The 19,205-nt window shown below is 47.9% G+C and overlaps 2 protein-coding genes across 10 annotated transcripts in view; one reads left to right on the plus strand and one right to left on the minus strand.

Annotated features, from left to right (window-relative positions):
- Positions 1-5,021, minus strand: PCED1A (PC-esterase domain containing 1A). 6 transcript variants are annotated; one of them, XM_036825599.1, is made up of 8 exons: positions 4,883-5,021; positions 4,169-4,313; positions 3,560-3,639; positions 3,213-3,451; positions 2,968-3,118; positions 2,604-2,871; positions 709-978; positions 1-362 (listed from the first exon to the last, which is right to left on the minus strand). In XM_036825599.1, the coding sequence occupies exons 2-8, from the start codon at positions 4,290-4,292 to the stop codon at positions 115-117; spliced, it is 1,380 nt and encodes a 459-aa protein (XP_036681494.1). In that variant the 5' UTR covers positions 4,293-4,313; positions 4,883-5,021; the 3' UTR covers positions 1-114. The 6 variants fall into 6 exon arrangements, with proteins under 6 accessions (XP_036681494.1, XP_036681497.1, XP_036681496.1 ...); XM_036825602.1 differs by having other exon boundaries at positions 2,604-2,850; positions 3,213-3,298; positions 4,623-4,932; XM_036825601.1 differs by lacking the exon at positions 4,883-5,021 and adding an exon at positions 4,623-4,739 and having other exon boundaries at positions 3,213-3,298.
- Positions 4,792-19,205, plus strand: part of VPS16 (VPS16 core subunit of CORVET and HOPS complexes) — a 24,623-nt gene continuing 10,209 nt past the window's right edge. For 2 of the 4 annotated variants that reach the window (XM_036825596.1, XM_036825595.1), the window contains exon 1: positions 5,087-5,221. In XM_036825596.1, coding sequence (XP_036681491.1) covers positions 5,169-5,221 — 53 coding nt within the window. In that variant the 5' untranslated portion in view covers positions 5,087-5,168. Of the gene's footprint in view, positions 5,222-19,205 lie in introns of all 4 variants that reach the window. The other 2 variants (XM_036825592.1, XM_036825593.1) reach the window with 2 other exon arrangements.

Genomic DNA, 19,205 nt, shown 5'->3' on the forward strand with positions numbered 1-19,205 from the left:
TGTTCTTCCATGCCTTTATTGGTGACAGCAATGGACAACAACAATGCCAGGCATAGCAAGATACCCTGGTCCAGCACCTGGGGTGGCAAGCAGGCACTGCAGGGCAGATCCACTCTACCCAGGCCACGTCCCCGAATGGGCAGGAGGCCATCTGTCCAGTTTGTATGTATGGATCAGCCTGTCTGAGTGTCTGGGACGCTGCCTGCAGGGTGCCCCTGTCCTCGGCACGTGGTAGGGGCTGGTGTGAATACAGCGTGGCATCCCCCGGTGGACGGCCAGGCCCCGGTGCTGACCATGGGGGATAGGGCTGGGGACTGGAGGAGGCAGGGGACCAGGCACAAAGTTCACTCCGGGGCTACATCCTACAAAAGAACCAGCCATTATCAGAGTGGGCTTCTGGCCAGGGTGAGCCCAGTTCTGCCTTCAGGCAGTTCTGGTCCTCCAGGGTGAGTTTCTCTGGGCTTCAATCCCCATTTGCAAAATGGCAATACTACTTCCCCTATTTCCAAGTCAGGAAATTGTGACAATCAATGAGCTAATTAATGAGTCTACAGATGCTGTTCCAGACTCAGCTGTGACTGAACCCAAGCCTGGGGGGCACAAGGGCTACCCAACTCCTCTCAGCCCACCTGGACACAGGAGGCTAGGATGGGGGACGTTCAAGGGGATGCTGGAAAAGGTGTGCTGGGAGGTTGTAGAGGCACCTACCTAAGTGGGGTGGCATCGAGCAGTCTTCTGTTGGATTAAAATTGAAGAATTCATGGGGTGGGAAGGGCTGGCCTGGGAAAAAAGGGGGATCCTGGGGCAGGGGTGGAAACAGAGGAGGTGGGGAGGGCTGAGGAAGAGGGTAGGGAAAATGCATGGGAAGGGGTAAGGGAGAGGGTGGGGGCAAGGCCAGCTGCTCCCCGAAGTCTGGGGGCTGCCCCTGGCTCCCCTGGAAGAGATGATCCGGCTCTGGCCAGTCCTCAATCCACGGGTCTAGGAATGGGATGGTTGTTTTAGGTAGGCCTGGGGAGCCAGGCTGCCCTGAACTCTGGCTGTCCACACTTCTAAACCTCTACTCTCTCCTCTTGGAGAACACAGCACCCTCTACTTCCTACCCAGGTTTCCTCATCCCCTCTCATTTCAGGCCAAGCCCAAGCTGTGCTCTTTCTTCCCTGCCTGTCTCAATAGTCAGTGGATTTGCCTTTGTTCTGACCTCATGCTCCCCTCCAGTCTCCTCCCTCTGTTGCCCAGCTCCTGTATCTTTAGCTTTTTCCTCTCCCAGCTCCTCGCCACAGACCAATAAATAAGCTTAGTAAACCTTCTCTCTTAAAAACAAAGATCCTGTCACTTCCTTCTCCCAGTAGGCCCCTGGTCCTTTCATATTTCCTCCCACAAAGAGTGGGATGCCCAGGTGCCATTCTCTCATCAACTGCTCACTACCTCTTTTAACCCTACTCTACTCCTTCAACATTTATCCTACGAAATGTAACCACTTCCTCGCTTCCTGACAAGTCACGTGGCCAGTAGCCTCTGTCCTCCCTCAAAGTGACTCTACCCTTGTCTCCTTTTGTTTCCTCCATCAGCCCCTCTTCCCTTCCAACTCCAAAACATGGCTATTGTTTTGCTCTTTCCGTCGCTGTTCACATTCATGCCCTCAGCTGCCATCTCCCTGCTGGGCACCACTGACTCCAAATCTACTCAACATCTTCATAGTACCTCAAAGAGATCTGCCCTAACCAAACTCACCAACTCATCCTCCCACCCAACTCTTCCCTTTGACGTTCCTATTTCTGTGGCTCCAAACTGGATTCAGAAGACCTGAGCCACGACAAACTAGCCTTACAACCTTTAGAGCAACCCTTCCTTTGTTGGGGATCAGTTCTCCAACTGATTTAGATGAGATTTAGTTCTCACCTAAAAAAACAAAGAAATTGGACCATTATATAATCAAGGTCCTAACTCACTTCCCTGATGCTCCAACTCCAGGCTAAAAGTGACATTCTTGACCTCTCTGTGCCCTCACATCCTTTACTGCTACTACAGCCTGCTAACATGACTTGTGTCTCCAATTCAATAAACACTATCCTGTAGGTACTATGTACACAGCAATTGTCCTAGACAAGTGGCTTAAAGGGATGAGTTGTCAACAAGTGAGGCAGGAACATTAGCCTTGGAGGACACGATCCAGGGCAGAAGCAGATGTGGAACCACCCACGATGTTCCCTTTATAAGCAGGCAGGAACTGAGGGGCTGACAGCACCAGCCAAGGGGCTTCGTTATTTCTGCCACACTGCCTGGATTACCTTTCCTCTGTTTCTGCCTTTCCACCCCCCACATCTACTTCTATCTAAAAGTATTCCCATTCCTTTCCCGTTTATCTGTAGCATAAGGGTCTCTGACATGCTGCCTTATGTGCTCAATGCTCATTCACATACACATAGGTGACCACACGGCTAGACCATACAGAAACCCAGGGGAAGGAAGGAGCACTCAGGATCCACAACAGTCCTTCAAGGGGCCTCTACTCCCCTTGAGGATCTCTGTCCTGTCGTTTATGAGCCCTATGCTCTGAGGGCCCTCTTTGCATCACTACCGTCCCCACTTGTGGTAGGGCTCACCATGGGGATAGTCACGCTTCGGCAGCTCCACACCCCAGGCATCAGCCACATGGGTCAGAAGCAAGTGTGAGAGGTGGCGGTGAGCATGCTGGTCCCAGTGGACACCGTCCCGGTGACGGTGCTGTACTGCATGCCGGAAATGAAAGTGGAGGTCCAAGACATCGAAGCAGTGGTCCCCAGCCAGCGTAGCGCTGTAGAAGTTCCCTTCAACCACATCCCGCCGCAAAGAGCCCGCCAGGGGCTGGAGCTGAGTGAGAAAGTGCAGCATCTAAGAGCCACAGAATGAAGCAGGTTCGGGAGGGAGGGTCCTCTATCTACCAGTCAGCTGCCCCGTCCTCTATCCTAAGGGGCTCTGGTCACTTGCCTCAGGCAGAAGGAAACCCCCAGTGACACGCTCTCCTAGGGGCATTGCCATGTTCCACACCAGCAGGCAGGAGTCTGGCAACACCTGGTCCATGCGCATGAACACCCGCTCCAGGTTCTCTCGGTAGCTCTCCATCGAGCAGCGGCCATACCTGTTGGGTAGCACAAAGGGTGGGCAAGAGCACAGGGGTGGGTGGCCTCTGAGCCATACCTCCACCCCCGGTTTCCCTCTGCCCCCGCCCCAACCTGGAGAGATCCCAGAGGCAAGAGTTGATGATCACCAGGTCCGGGGCAGGCCCATATGTCAGCTCCTCCAGGACTCCCTCGAGGTACTCGGAGTAAACGCGGGTGAGGAAGTAGAAGCGTACAAGGTGGTGGCCAGAACCCGAGCAGAACTGGCGGACCTCCCGGTACTGTGTCCCGTTGTGCAGCTCACCCAGCTGACCCCCAGCCACCAGCTGGTCCTGTTCAAAGCTCAGCTCCCCCTGCCCACCCCCCCACCCAGCTGGTCAGACCCATGCCAGGGAGGAGGACCCTACCAGGCCAGAGTCTGTGCCCACCCACCACAGGCATGGCCGCCAAGCTTCCCTCACCTTGGCTTTCAGCTGGGCGGCTGTGAGCAGTGAGTCTTTCTGGAGCAGAAGCACCAGGTCTTTGTACACAGCCCGCTGGACTGCAGGGAGACAGAGATCCTGCGGCTGAGGCAGGCCGCACTCCACCCCAGCTCCTTCCAAATCCAGGCCTCCCATCTTCCCAGGGCTGGGGTTGCCCAACACCACCTTTGTGGAGTGTTGACTTAGAAGCAGAAGAAAAGGTGAGGTTAAAAAGTCCTGGCACTACCTCTGTTCCTTCTAGCTAGACACCACTCCTCAACTCAGTATATAGTGACCCAAGATCACCTGGCAGAAATAAGTCAGCCAAGTCACCCAAGAGACAGACAGCACAATCCACCGCTTCCATGAGGGACATTGTGGGGGACCGTCAGGAAGAAAAATGCTGAGCAAGGATGGGGTGAAAAGCTTGACAGGCTACATCTGTCAGGACACCTGTGGAAGGCGTTAGGGAAATCAAAAGAGAAAACCTACTGGACTGGAACAGACTAGGGATCAGGAAGGAGATTTGAGATGGAGACAAAGGGTCCAGATGCGGAAAACAGGCTGCAGGTGTGGGACCGGGAAGTGTGATTCTAGAAGGGCACTCACTTGAGTCCCCCAAGATGACCACGAACTTGTTGTGTAGCAGCTGCTGGACTTCAGAGGCCTGGAAATGGACCATGGTGCTTCCCAGCGGGCGGCGCAGCTCCTCGTTCTCCAGACAGAAGACCATGCCGCCGCCAACAACGACGGGCTGCAGGGAGAGGCCACTAAGCCGCGCGAGGGCGGGGACTCAGGACAGGTTGGCTCCAGGACCCACACGGAATAAACGAGACCCGCGGCGGCGCCCTCCGGGCTGCTCTGGGCTACAGGGACCAGGTGGCGGCAGCAGAGTGGGGCCCATGGTGGCGCCGGTCTCCATTACACTTGGCACAGGAGGCAGGAGGTCGCCAGGCCCGCTGGGCTCCAGGACACCGAAGCGCTTCCCGCGCGGTGCAGCCCTGCGCCCCGCCACGTGCCCGCCGCCGCCCCGCGCATGCGCGCGCTCGCTCGCGCCAATTACCGAGTCCCGGGGCTCCGCGCCGTTCACCCGCGACCCGGGCAGGCCCGCACACCGCGCGTCACGCCCGCAGCGGGCTCCGGGCCTGGCCTCATGTTCCCGCGCCCGAAGAGGCCAGTCGCTTCAGCACAGCCTCTGCCCCGCAGAGCCCGTGCGTCCCGGTTAGCGGTCGGTGCGCAGCCCGACGCCCAGCACTCTCCATGCGTGAGTCGCGGAGGCCCGACAGCGCCTGGGCCCTCCCCGCCCCGGGCTGCGACACTCACAACTCCCACTTCCGGTCACCCATGTCCGACTCTGCCCGACCCCCCCAACGCCCGAGGGGACAGGAAGGCAGCAGGGGTGGCCGCCGTGGGGAGCAGGAGCCAGGGCCGGGCCCACCCGGGCGTGGGAGGGGGCGCGGCGGCGGCCAAGTGCAGCCGCCCACAGCGGTGACGGCCGTAGCCGCGGCCTCGCCACGTGACCCGGACGGGCGGAAGCGGAAGTGCCTTCCTGGAGCCCGCGCTAGGTGGGTGTCCCCTCGGCGCTGGTCGGCTGCCGCCTGCACCAGCCATGGACTGCTACACCGCGAACTGGAACCCGCTTGGGGACTCTGCCTTTTACCGGTGAGCCACCCCGCCCTGCCTCCCACGTTCTAGCTTATCCCGCTCGCCCGCCGGCTCGAGTCTCTGAGCGGAGCCGGAGGCGCGCGTCGCGGTCTCTACGGCGCTGGAGTCCGCCCGTCGCCGGCTCTCCCGCGGCGTCTACCACTTAACATACAGCCACCTAGGGCCGGGCCTTCCCCTTCTCCGGAGAAGGAAACTGAGGCAACCGTAGTGGTCACACAAGTAGCGGCACAGCCCAACTGAAGCCCAGGGCTGTCAGCCTCTGGAAGGATGCTCAGATCACGTTGAGGGTGGCCGCCCACGGGTGACAGTGAGTGCTCGGTCTCCTGCCGGGAAGTGCTGCTGAAGTCAGACCAGGGGTGCTCCTGCGGGGGCCGGCTTGCACAGCGGGTGGGATAACAGTGCTGACCAAGGCTGGGAGAAGGGGGCGAATCGCCGCTAAATCCAGAAGTAGCGCGAGTGAGGACCCCCTGTTAGGGGCAGCCCTCTCATGGGAGCCGTGGAGTCCTAAACCACTAATCTTTCTAAAGTGTAGACTGATCACGTCATTACCCTAATTAGGATTTTTTTCAATGGCTTCCCTTCTTTGAAAAACAAAGTACAAACTCCTTCTCGTGTTATGTCTATAAACCGGCCTTATTTGTTTCTTCGACTTCAATTTCTTCTTCAACTCCTACCCAAATCTGTGTTCCAGTTGCACAGAACAGGATCCCAACACATGATGACGTTTCAGGGCTCGCTATGTTTGCACCAGCCTACAGTTCCTTCTGTGAACACTGCCATTTCCCTCTTTACTTCACTGGAGAATTCTTACTTATCCTTCAGGACTTAGTTTAAGGGTTCTTTCTGAAACCTTCCCTGATCTAATCCCAATAGACTTGACTTTCAGCTGACTTTCCTTTGGGTCTCACAAGACCCAGTGCTAAGGTCTGTTTTGTATGGCACAATAGGGCAATGTTTGTATAGGTTTCTTCTGCTAAACCAAATTCCTTGAGGGCTGAGAGCATTTCTTGCATCTCTTTATCTCCAGTGCATATTTAGAACAGTGCCTGCTATGTAGTGGTTGCCTAATAAAGTTAAAAAAAATACTTTATTGATTGCAACTAAAGATCACAAAGGCATCGCGTTGGGGTCTTATTTCAATAGAAGACAACTGTTCATGCTAGTGAAACTGTATACCATTGTTATTCACATGTTAAAACTTTTCAGTGTAATCTTTAATACACAAAATGTCAGCCCTTAACACTTCTGAGGTGGACAAATGCCTTGATGCAATTTTTAGCGATCTGTTGCATTTGTTGTTTATTTCTGATTCTTATAAATGTGCCTGTACAATGTGAAAAAAATTGCAAAAATTTAGTTAAAAATCAGGGAAGTCGGTAGGAAATAACAGTGATTTAAACTTTTTGTGGAGAAGGGTTGTCAGTTGACATAGGTAGCATGTAATTTAGTGTTTACAACACAGCATATACTTTTAAAAATATTAACTTGGGGCTTCCCTGGTGGCACAGTGGTTAAGAATCTGCCTGCCAATGCAAGGGACACGGGTTCGAGCCCTGGTCTGGGAAGATCCCACATGCTGCGGAGCAACTAGGCCCATGCGCCACAACTACTGAAGCCCGCACGCCTGCAGCCCGTGCTCTGCAGTGGGAGAGGCCACTGCAATGAGAGGCCTGCGCACCGCAGTGAGGACTGGCCCCCGCTCGCTGCAACTAGAGAAAAGCCCGCGCGCAGCAGCAAAGACCCAACATGGCAATCAATCAATAAAAAATTAAACTGTATTACTTTTGAAAATATATGTTGCCTACGCAAGCTTATTAAATAGAGTACTGAAAATGGTGACGTCATTGCTGTAGAACTCCTGTTTATCATATGAAGTCTTAGCTTTGTTTGTACACCAATAAAGTTTTACTATCTTTTTTTTTTTTTTTTTTTTGCTGCGTTGGGTCTTCGTTGCTGTGCGTGGATTTTCTTTAGTTGTGGCAAGCGGGGGCTACTCTTCTTTGCGGTGCGTGGGCTTCTCACTGCAGTGGCTTCTCTTGTTGTGGAGCACAGGCTCTAGGTGTGCGGGCTCTAGAGTGCAGGCTCAGTAGTTGTGACGCATGGGCTTAGTTGCTCCGCAGCATATGGGATCTTCCCAGAGCAGGGCTCGAACCCGTGTCTCCTGCATTGGCAGGTGGATTCTTAACCACTGGGCCACCAGGGAAGTCCCCCAATAAAGTTTTAAATGAGTGTAAATGTTGAGTACATGCCATAGACATGGTCTGCGTGGCTAGCCTAACCCTTACCTGTGCTGTACCGCCAGAAAGGAGTAGAGGTATAAGCCTTGCTGCAGACGATGTGTTACTCTTGGTAATGGGTGTTGAGCCTTTCTATGTACTAGACACCATGCTAAGTACTTTATGTGTATTAAATTGTCTAAGTCTCACAGCCCCATGAGGTAGGTATCATTATTTTAACCCCATCTTACTGATGAGGAAACTAAGGCACAGAGAAGTTAGGTGACCGGGTTACACAGATAGTGGAGCCAGGATTTGAGCCCAGTCTTCTAGAACCTGTGTTAAAGCATAGGGTTTTTGTTTTTAAGTAGGAAAATAAAATAAGTGTTTTAATTTCTCTACCAGAGTAGAAAATATTTTAGGTGCAGATACTAAGTTTTATTTGTATTTGTGCATAACCTTATGCCAGGACTGAATACATGTTCAAATAAATGAATGAATGATAAACAGGTGGCGGACATTTCAAGTCCTATCTACAGGATGGGATTCTTTTGCATTGGAAGTAGTGTTCTGGAAAAATCACTAATTTGGGAGGGCAAGGAGAGGTAATGGTGATTAGTTCTTATGAGGCTCCAGAATTTTAACCATTTTTATTCTAAAAACCCAGTTTGGGGTAATACCATTAAATAATTTTGCCCAACCCTTTGCCAGGCTGAATGTATATTGGGCCAATAAAAAGACATGGACCCTTTCTGCCCTCAGAACTTATAGCCAGTAGGGAGACAGTTGATAACCACTAATGACTCTGTATTTGTTTGATCATAAGCAGTGAGGTAAAGGAGAGTGTAGGGTCCTCAGAAAGCATATAACAGATTGGTAAGTCAGAGGAAAAGAAGACTTTCTGAAGGAAACAATACCCCGTCCAGAAGATGAGTAGACCTAGGTGCAGGGAATGGGATCCAAGAAGAGCATATACAAAGGTCCTGAAGCGAGAGAGACAGGGACACTCTCAGTGACCTAAATAGAGAGAGCCAATGTGGCTGGAGTGCCACAGACAAAGGGACAGGATAAGAGACCACTTTATTTGAAGACCAGTGGGAAGCCTAAATGAAAGGATTGATGTGATTGGATTTGTGGTGTGTGTGTGTGTGTGTGTGTGTGTGTGTGTTTTAAGTTCCTCCTGGAGGCAATGGGGGGACAAGTTGGAAGGGGCAAGCAAGAATGGAGACTGGTTAGGAGGCTGGTGGAATAGACCAAGGAGAAGTTAATGGTGGTGAGCCCTGGAGATGGAGAGAAGGGGACCAGTTGGAGAGATATTAAGGGGGTAAAATTGAAGGACATTGTGATGAGTTGCATTTGGTAGGGAGGAGGAAGAGCAACAAATCAAGGATGACTTGGGTTTTTGGCTTAACATAATGAGAAAGGAAGAGTGAGTATGGTGGGGAAAAGGGTGAGCTTGGTTTTGAACACAGTGTTTCAGGTACTTTATTTTTTATTTTTTTACAAATTTATTTTTATTCATTTATGTATTTATTTATGTATTTATTTTTATTTTTGGTTGCGTTGGGTGTTTGTTGCTGCACACGGGCCCTCTCTAGCTGTGGCGAGTGGGGGCCACTCTTCGCTGCAGTGTGCGGGCTTCCCATTGCGGTGGCTTCTCTTGCTGCAGAGCACCGGCTCTAGGCGCGGGGGCTTCAGTAGTTGTGGCTCGCAGGCTCCAGAGCGCAGGCTCAGCAGCTGCAGTGCACGGGCTTAGTTGCTCCGTGGCATGTGAGATCCTCCCAGACCGGGGCTCGAACCCGTGTCCCCTGCATTGGCAGGCAGACTCCGAACCACTGCGCCACCAGGGAAGCCCTCAGGTACTTTAGAAACATCCTTTATGGTGAAGGAAAGGAGACTGAAGATATATTTCGTACTTGTGGAACTCTTCGTAGAAGAGAGGATGACTATTTTAGTAGGTTTTATGGCTTTGTTCGTTTGTCTGTTTTTCACATATAAACATGAACATTAAAAAAAACTGTGGTTAAATACACATAATATAAAATTTACTATCTTATTCATTATAAAGTACAATCCAGGAGTGTTAAGTATATTCACATTGTGCAATCAATCTCCAGAACTTTTTCATCTTGCAAAATTGAATCTCTATACCCATTAAATGATAACTCCTCATTCTCCCCTTCCCCCAGCCCTGGCAACTACCATTCTACTTTCTGTCTTTATGAATTTGACTACTCTAGGTAGCTCATACAAGTGAAATCATACACTATTTGCTTTCTTGTGACTGGCTTATTTCATTTAGCATACTGTCCTCAAGGTTCATCCATGTTGTAGAATGTATCAGAATTACCTTCCCTTTTAAGGCTGAATAATATTCTATTGTATGTATATACCACATTTTATTTATGCATTCATCTGTCAATGGACACTTGGGTTACTTCCACCTCGTGGCTATTGTGAATAATGCTGCTATAAACAATGGTGTACGAATATCTCTTCGAGACCCTGTTTTCACCCAGAAGTGGAATTTCCGGATCATGTGGTAATTCTGTGTTTAATATTTTGAGGAATTATCCTACTGTTTTCCATGGCAGCTGCACCATTTTACATTTCCAGCACAAGGATACTTTAGTAGTATTTATTTTTAAGGCAGGCTGGAGTCAAGGGATTTCGGGGGTGATTGTGGTCTCTCTTCAGGGCCTGGGGATTTTGGAACTGATGGATTATTCCCCAAGGCTAGACCTGATGCACTTCTTCCTCCGCAGTGGTCTGATAGCTCAGCCTGGACAGGCTGGAGATCATCTATTTTCACACAAGCTCTTCTCTTACTGCAGTGGACCGTGCTTTTCCAGCAGTTCAGCTGCACTGCAGCAGGGATTTTGTCACTGTTTCCCGGAGGGGGCTGGAATTGAGACTACCATACCTGCTAGATTTAGTGATTTTCTGGTATTAGACCCAGGGTCCATTTACTGCTGCTCTGGAGAGTTCCACTTCCAGGACCTGCAGGTAGAGGAGAAATATGTAGCTGACCTTCCTCACTGAAGATACGGCCTAGCGTCACAAAGTCCTCACCTCTAGACTTTTCTGAGATGCTGCTCTCAGTCTGTCCATCCACGCACCAGGCCAACCTCGAGGCATAGCTTGGGTCACCTCACTGTCCCTGAGAAGCCTTCTTTACCTTGAAGCCTTGAGGAGGTGGCCGACGCTTTGCTGCTCTTCGCTCCCTGACCATTACTCCTGTACCCGTACGCTTCTTTCCCACCCCAGTCTGTGTCGATGCTAACCTCCTGGACTGCAGCCGAAGCCTCCTTGGGTCCCTCCTGCCAATCGCTGACTTCACCTTGTGCTTCCCAGAGAGCTGGAAATCATTGCCTAGAAGAGTGTAGGGTTCCCCTGACGAAATCTGCCTGTTGTGTTGCCAGCCTGCCGAGGAGGTGTGCCCCGTCTCCCTGCCTTCTCAGAAACCATGCGCTGTCCGTCCACCCTCCTGCCACCACAGGTTTCTCCAGCGGTTGTTGCACGGGACCCCCTGCATCAAGGTCACCCGAGATGCTGGCTGCATGCAGCTTCCTAGGCCAGATCTACTCCATTATCTCTGGGTTGGGTCCTGGGAATTTGATCTGTATTTTAACAAGCAGCCAGGTGTTTCTTTGCTACAGGAAAATTTGAAGACCTCTACATTGTTTTCCACGATCCTTACCCCCAAGGGCTCCCTTTCAGACCTCAACTTCTATATTCAAATCTCCCCATCCTAACAAAAAATAAACTTCCCTATTCAAAAAATAAACAAGTCCCTCCTCCTCACCTCACCAAAGGTCTGAAAACTGCCACCTATACTTGCTTCCATTTTCTCTCTTCCCACCGATCACTCACTATGGTCTGACCACCCTCTTCTCAGTGACATCCTGTTACTGCACTGGACACAGCTCAGGCCTCATTTGAGCTTGATTGCCTGGGGCATTGGATAGAGGTGACCTCCCTTTTTTCTTGGAATTTGTATTTAACTTTTTACAGTGAAAGATTTTAAATGTACAACAGAGTAGGAATAATAGAATGAATACCCATAGCCATTGTTTAGGCTTAAAAATTGTTATCGTGTTGTAATACATTTGCTTCAACTACTTGTAAGTTTAAAAAAATTTAAGAAAAAGTTCAAATATACATAAATGTTCTAAAAGTAGTGTAGTGGACATCCGTGTGCTCACCACCCAGCTTCAACAAGTGTCAGCACTTTGCCATTCACTTTTCATCTACCCACCCCCCATCCCTCGACACACACACACTTTTTGGGACCATTTAAAAACAATCTCCAGACATCTTTTCAATCAAATACATTTTCTGCTATATTTTAAAGTAAATTATAGTCACACCTTAAATGTGTATTACTTTGAAAAAAAAAGACACTTTCCTATAAAATATAGTGCTATTTCACACCAAACAAAATGAACATTTAATATCATCTAACAACCAGTCCTACTTCAGACTTCTCCAGTTGTCTTCAAAATGCCTTTTTATAACTGGTTTGTTCAAATTGAGACCCAAATAAGAATTAGTCATTTGCTTACCCCACCCCCCCACCCCCGCACTGCATGGCTTGTGGGGATCTTAGTTCCCTGACCAGGGATTGAACCTGGGCCCCCGCAGTGAAAGTGCTGGGTCCTAACCACTGGACCACCAGGGAATTCCCTGCTTATCTCTCTTAATTAAGTCTCTTGTAAACTTGAACATTATCATCCTACTCTCACCCCTACCCTTTGTTTTCATGACATTGACTTGTTTTAGAGACCTAGTCGCTTTCTGGATTTGTCCCCTTGCTTCCTTGTGGTGCCTTTGAACTTTTTTCTCTATCATAGCCTGTATTTCCTGAAACTGTGTGTTAGATCTAAAGGCTTGATCAGATTTAGGTTGACATTTTTGGCAGAAACACCTTGTAGGTGATGTGTGTGTGGTGTTCATCTGGAGGCATCATTGTATCGGGTTGTCTGCTATGAGGGAAGTTGAGATTGACAGGTGTTTGGAGGCTGATGGCCACATTCTAACCCATTTTCCCCCTTGTGACAAGCAAGTGGTCTGTGGAATGTGACACAGTTAATATCACTATGATTCTAATTAGGAGACAAACCATACAGTGATTAAATAGGGGAAGTTTAGTATAAAGAACTATTAAACTGTGATAACGAAGTAACTATAAGATAAAATAAAACTGTCCTTTCCTAGGACTGAGGAGAAAGGAAGGACAAGTTGGAGAGGGGGATGCCCTCCCCAAGCCGGGGTTCCTACCTCGCTGGGGAAGGTAAGGTATAGTTGCAGCCCACTGGTTGGTGGGGGAGTTGCTGGTTTACCTGGGCCAGAGCTGGTGCACAGTCACTGGACAAGCAGGAAGCAGCCCTCCTGGGCACAGATAGGGCACAGGTGAGCCATAGCTGGTGGCCAGGTTCGTGGACTTGCACAGGGAGCACCCGTATGAGCAGGAGACCTGGAGCATGCGGTGTCTTGTGGAGAGAACCACGGGAAGGTGGATGCCAGTCCAGGCCAAGGCTGTGAGGTCACCAAGGGGTTGTGTGTTCTGGGCGCATGGTTGGGCCAGAGTATCACCAGATGTCCTCATACCCACACTGCTGACCGACCTTGCAGCTGTTGGAAACAGCCAGAGACCCCCCTCCTCCTACAATATCCCTTAACTACAGGGCCCTCTACTGAGAAAGCTTAACATCTAGCTCTCTGTGGAGCATGTATTGAAGGATGAATTTGGAGCTGGGCGGCAATAATTTGATAACTGGCACAGTCCATTCTTTGGCTGTTCAGCTTCCACAAGTGCCGTCTACACTTCAACTCCCTCACAACAACAAAACAACTCTATATTTCTGCTTAACAAGATACCATCCTTCTTACAAGTAAACTTCTTTTTCCCAAAGTGAGAAGACATACAGTCTTAACAGTCATTGTATCAATCACTACATTAGTTACTCCTCAAATTGAATTACAGTCCCACTGAATATTCTGTTACCTAAAAATTGAATTTTAAAGTTAACCTCTAATAATTTGTGTATAAAATAAAAATAGGAAGGAGAGAAGATAATGGCTGGTATATATATATGAACGCATGCATACGACAAGCACAGAGAAAATACACAAAGTGGCTATAGTCTTCATTTCTGTAACTGGTCACAAGATCATAGTTAATATCTATGGCTTCCTTTTTCAACTGCCCATCCCATATTTCCCTTGCTCTCAGCCAGAACCTTCACTGCTCTGCTCTTTACATAGTGAAGTGACCCAATCCTCAGTCATTCTGCTTTTTTTGGTTGCTGAGGTTTTTCATTAACCTTTTTTGTTAGACACGGAAGTACTAAGAGGTGCCCCAGAGGATCCCCTGGGTTTCAGACATAGTCCTCCTTGCCTCCATTGTATAGCAGCAGCTTCATTTCCCCTTGGCCGTCAGGATAATCACTTCAGCCAGTAAATTAACCCCATTTTCTTGCCTGTTGTTTCAGTGGCATAAGGAGCCCCAAATGGCAAGGTAGCACTCTTTTTTTAATATATATACATTTATTTATTTATTTATTTTTTGGCTGTGTTGGTTCTTCGTTGCTGTGCGTGGGCTTTCTCTAGTTGCGGCGAGTGGGGGCTACTCTTCGTTGCAGTGCGCGGGCTTCTCATTGTGGTGGCTTCTCTTGTTGCGGAGCACGGGCTCTAGGCGCGTGGGCTTTAGTAGTTGTGGCACTCAGTCTCAGTAGTTGCGGCACACGGGCTTAGTTGCTCCACGGCATGTGGGATCTTCCCGGACCAGAGCTCGAACCCGTGTCCCCTGCATTGGCAGGCGGATTCTTAACCACTGTGCCATCAGGGAAGTCCCCAAGGTAGCACTCTTGTCTTCTAATTCAGTGAATCCATTGTTGTGTCCTCTGGTGGAAACATTCTCCCCTTGGAGACTAAGCTCTCCAAACCAATAGGTCTCAAAGTTAGTGAAACTGGAAGCAATATTTTAATGAGAGTCATTAGGTGTAATAGTGAGAGGAGTCACTCCCACTTCCACCCCTTGATTCCAGGTCCCCCGTATTCTGACTGTGGAGGAGATAATACCATGTAATGGTCTCTGATGCAAAGCATAAGCTTGCATCCTGTAAGACAGGGCCCCATACTTTTAGGATACTGTCTCCCAATTGGTGCTTTAACTGAGTCGTCAGTACATTTAGACCAGCCACTTCTGGGTAATGGGATATAAGGTAAGACTAGTTGATTCCATGGACCTGAGCCCACTGCTGCACTTGCTTTGCTGTGCAGTGAAGTCCTTGATTAGTTGCAAGGCTTTGCAGAATGCTGCAACGGTAGATGAGACATTCTGTTTATTTATTTATTTATTTATTTATTTTGCTTGTGCTGCGTTTTAGTTGCAGCATGTGGGCTCTTAGTTGCATTATGAGGATTCTTAGTTGTGGCATGCACACGGAATCTAGTTCCCCGACCAGGGATCGAACCTGGGCCCCCTGCACTGGGAGCATGGAGTCTTACCCACTGGACCACCAAGGAAGTCCCATGGTACATGAGACATCCTGTAAGTCCACGATGGTAGGTGCTAGCAAAGGCATTACAGGTAAAGAAGACAAATCCACATCCAGAATATGTATTCCAGTGAGGACAAATCTTTGCCCCCTCCATGATGGAAGAGGTCCAGTGTAATCGACTTGCGGACTGCTCCCCCTGGGAATGGTGCCATATTGGGGCCATGTACTGGTCTCTGCTCTTGGCCGATTAACCACTCAGCAGTAATGTTAGCCAGGTCAGCCTTGGAGAGGGAGGCTCCCAAGACATCTATCTCAAGTGAGAGCATAACAGGGTTTTCAAGTAGAGGAAGGCGAGTCTCCTCGGACACAGGAGGGCAAGCTACTTCCACTGGTGAGGAAGACTCAGAATGACTTGGGGGCTCAAGATTGTCAGTTTCATCTGGGTCTAACCAGTTATCTCCCTTCCAAGTTTCAGGATTCGTTTCTTTTCTAATTAGTGCCCTAACTTTCACATGTGCTAGAGAATTTAACTGTCATTGTTTAACAACCCATACAATTAAACTCTGTCTTTGATTTTCACCAGTAGCAGCTGTGTGACTACAAGAAATAAAAGATTCTGTTAGGCTGTTACAGAAGCTTTCTGCTTCTCAGACCATGACTGCAGCTGAAAGTTAATGGACCTAACCTTGTCATTTTCTCTTTGTAAATGTTCAAGTGCCCTCAAAATAACCCATCCACACCACAGCCTTTATAATCATCGTTATTGCCATACAGTCAAGCACGTGTTTGACTTGGCATTTCACTACACTGAACTACAGGTTTGGTTAATTGTGATGCTGCTGCACGCAGTGGGTTACTAGCATCCATTTTGCATTGTCAGGGAACACGGCACTGCACCCAAGCCCAAGCACATGGCCAAACCAGTCCTCAAATCCAATCTTTAGGGGTCTGTCTCCTGGGGCCACTCCCTGCACCAATTAGTCTGGGTCCAGTCAGGAGATGTAAACCGGGCCAGTTTAATAAATGTAAGGAATTATTAAGCTGTCATAAAGAGTAACTATAAGATGTGAGAAATTTTTATATGGTAGCCTAGGGCTGAGGGAGAGTACTCAAGAAACGACAAACTTGGAAGGAGGGACCTTCCCCAGGCTGGGGTTCATTTCAGGCCTCAGAGAAAATACAGTTGCAGCCCACCGGATGGCAGTGAAGTTTACTGGTTTCCCTGGGCCAGAGCTGGTCCACAGTTGCTTGGCCAGCAAGAAGCAACCCTCTGGGGTTCAGCGGGTAGGGGGCACAGGTGAGCTGCAACTAGGGGTCAGTGGTGTGGGCGTGCAGAGGGAGTTGGGGAGCTGATGCCGGCAGCCTGGAGCACTTAGTGTCTGTAAGGCAAGCCACAGCCAGTGATTGGGTGCATGGTTGTGCAGAGGGGGTCAGTGGAAACACTCAAGGCTACAGGCAGGGCAGAGAGTGGCCAGGCATCTTGGCATGCAGAGGGAGTAGGGCCTGGTGTAGGCAGGAGGCCTGGAATGCCGTGTCTGTCCAGGGAGCCAGTCTGGGCAAGCCTTGGAGGTTGCTGTATGGCTGGTCAGAGCACCACCAGATGTCCTCACACCCTGGCTGCTGGGTGACTGCCCTGCTGGAAGCAGCAGGAGAAGCCTCTTCCTCGTGCAGTGTTCCTCCAGCGCCCTCTACTGAGGAGGCTCAACATCAGGCTCACTGTGAAGGAGAAATTCTTAAAAGAATACTGTCTCTTATCACAAAACACGTATGGAAGAGTGAATTTGGAGCTGTTTGTCAGTGAATTGATAACTGGCATGCTAGGTCTGTTTGGATATCTATCTTCCCATCAGATTTCATCTAAGGATTTTAGTAACAAAAGGTCAAAAGAAATGCACATGGGGTTGAAAAATTCAAATAATGCAGAAGTATATAGCCTACAAATTGTCAGCCTCCCTATTCCCCTCCCCCATTCACCACCCTCTCCAAAGGTAACCACTGTTTCTCCACGCTGGCTCAGTGTGGAGGCCTATGAGAGTTCCTCAATGTATTTACACACATACATATGATTATATGTAAATATGCTTGTAAAAATATGTGCTCAGTTTTTTATTGTGTAAGTGGATTCATATGGTTCATACTGCACTGCAGCTTGCCTTTTTTTTTTACTTAACAATATATCTTAGAGGCCACTTCATGTCAACATACCCAGTCACTTTGTTAATAGGCACATAATATTCCCCAAAATGGGCATAAGTAGTTTATTTAACCAGTCTCATTTTAATGGGCATTTAAGGAGATTTTTCCAGGATTTTTAGAAACCATTTTAAACAGTGCTGCAGTGAATTCATACCTTTGTGTACTTGTGCAAGTAGTTTCATAGGTTAGACTCTTGGAAGGAAATTGCTAAGTTAGAGTGCATACACATTTAAAAATTGGATACATAAGTGCTTCATTCTCTTCCATAAGGGTTGAACCATTTTACACTCCCACCAATATGTAGGAAAATGTTCATTTTTCCACATCTTCAGCAATATTCCATGTTATTTATTAACCTCTTAATTTTTTGCCATTCAGATGGCCAAAACATAAAAATAATTTTTAAATTCATAATTACCTAGTTGTTAAGTATGTCTATTCATATCCTTTGACTATTTTTCTATTTTGTCTCTACTGATTTGTAAAGGAGCTCTTTACGCGTTCTCCCTGATAACCCTTTGTTACAAATGTTACAGATTTTTTCACAGTAGTCACTTGACTTTTATGTATTAATGTTTAACATACATATGTTAAGTTTTATGTGATAAAGTCTATCAGTCTTTTCCTTTGTAATTTCTGGGTTTTGTGTCTTACTCTGAAAGACGTTTCCATAGTTCACATTATGAAAATATTAGCTTACATTTTTCTCAAGTTTTTTATGTTTTGTTTTTAAATATTTTCACATAGTTATGATATAGCCCTTGACCATTTTTCTTTTACTTTTCTTTTCATTTTTTTTTACAAGTAATTAGAGCTTTTTTTAAAAAGTATTTTTGTTTTTATTTATTTATTTTTGGCTGCATTGGGTCTCCGTTGCTGCGCGTGGGCTTTCTCTAGTTGGGGCGAGCGGGGGCTACTCTTCGTCGTGGTGCGCGGGCTTCTCATTGTGGTGGCTTCTCTTGTTGGGGAGCACGGGCTGTAGGCGCGTGGGCTTCAGTGTAGGACGCGAGCTCAGTAGTTGTGGCTCACAGGCTCTAGAGCGCAGACTCAGTAGTTGTGGCGCATGGGCTTAGTTGCTCCACAGCATGTGGGATCCTCCTCTACCGGGGCTCAAACCCGTGTCCCCTGCATTGTCAGGCGGATTCTTTACCACTGCGCCACCAAGGAAGCCCTAATTAGAGCTTTTTGTATTTTTAAGAACAGTATTCCTTTCTCACATGTGTTACATTTTTTTCCCTTTTCATAGTTTGTCTTCCTAGTTTGTTTTTGGTGGATTTATTTACTGTATAAAAAATTTTTAATGCTAATTTTTTCATAAATAGCTGTTACTGTGGTTTAAAAACTCAGTCTCATTCCCATCCCTGCTCCTCTTCAACTGATTCCACCCCTCACCTGCAAGTAACCACTGTTACTAGATTCTTAGAGACTTTGTAGTTTCTTTTTTCAAATAGAAGCAAATATAAATATGTATTGTTTTTACACCTTTTATATAGAAGTACACAGAAGTTCTTAATTTTTATTTAGACCCACTTGTTATTTTTCTTAGTGACTTCCAGGCTTTATATCATGTTTAGGAATTTTTTTTCTACTTTGAGATTGTAAAAATAAGCAAGATTTGTTCTGATATGACTTTTTTTAAAACAGTTAAATCTTGAATTCTATCTGGAAAATATTTTATTATATAGAGATTAAGTAATGAAATAGCATTTATTGTGATACTTCTCATATGGCCCATTTTCTCATTTCAAGTATCAATTTGCACCAGTTTGAAATGCCATCTTTATTACATACTCTATTCCCAGGTCTTTTTCTGGACTATCTTCTCTTCCATTGATCTGTTTGCTTAGTCCTGTGCCAAAGCAAGTTTTAATTAACTTTAGTTTTTTTTCTTTTTAATTTTATTTATTTTTGGCTGCACTGGGTCTTCATTGCTGCGCACGGGCTTTCTCTAGTTGTGGCGAGCAGGGGCTACTCTTTGTTGCGGTGGCTTCTCTTGTTGCAGAGCACGGGCTCTAGGCACGCGAGCTTCAGTAGTTGCGGCACACGGGCTCAGTAGTTGCGACA

The sequence above is a fragment of the Balaenoptera musculus genome, chromosome 15 (genome assembly GCF_009873245.2).
Source record: "Balaenoptera musculus isolate JJ_BM4_2016_0621 chromosome 15, mBalMus1.pri.v3, whole genome shotgun sequence".
Taxonomy (NCBI): Eukaryota; Metazoa; Chordata; class Mammalia; order Artiodactyla; family Balaenopteridae; genus Balaenoptera; species Balaenoptera musculus.

Excerpts from the sequence above, each read along its gene's own strand:
- PCED1A (XM_036825599.1), bottom strand. The coding sequence starts at position 4,292 with ATGGTCTTCTGTCTGGAGAACGAGGAGCTGCGCCGCCCGCTGGGAAGC. Across the intron at positions 3,640-4,168 it reads GGTCATCTTGGGGGACTCAA|TCCAGCGGGCTGTGTACAAA; the intron begins GTGAGTGCCCTT and ends GTCTCCCTGCAG. Across the intron at positions 3,452-3,559 it reads CCGCCCAGCTGAAAGCCAAG|GGGGAGCTGAGCTTTGAACA; the intron begins GTGAGGGAAGCT and ends GGGGGTGGGCAG.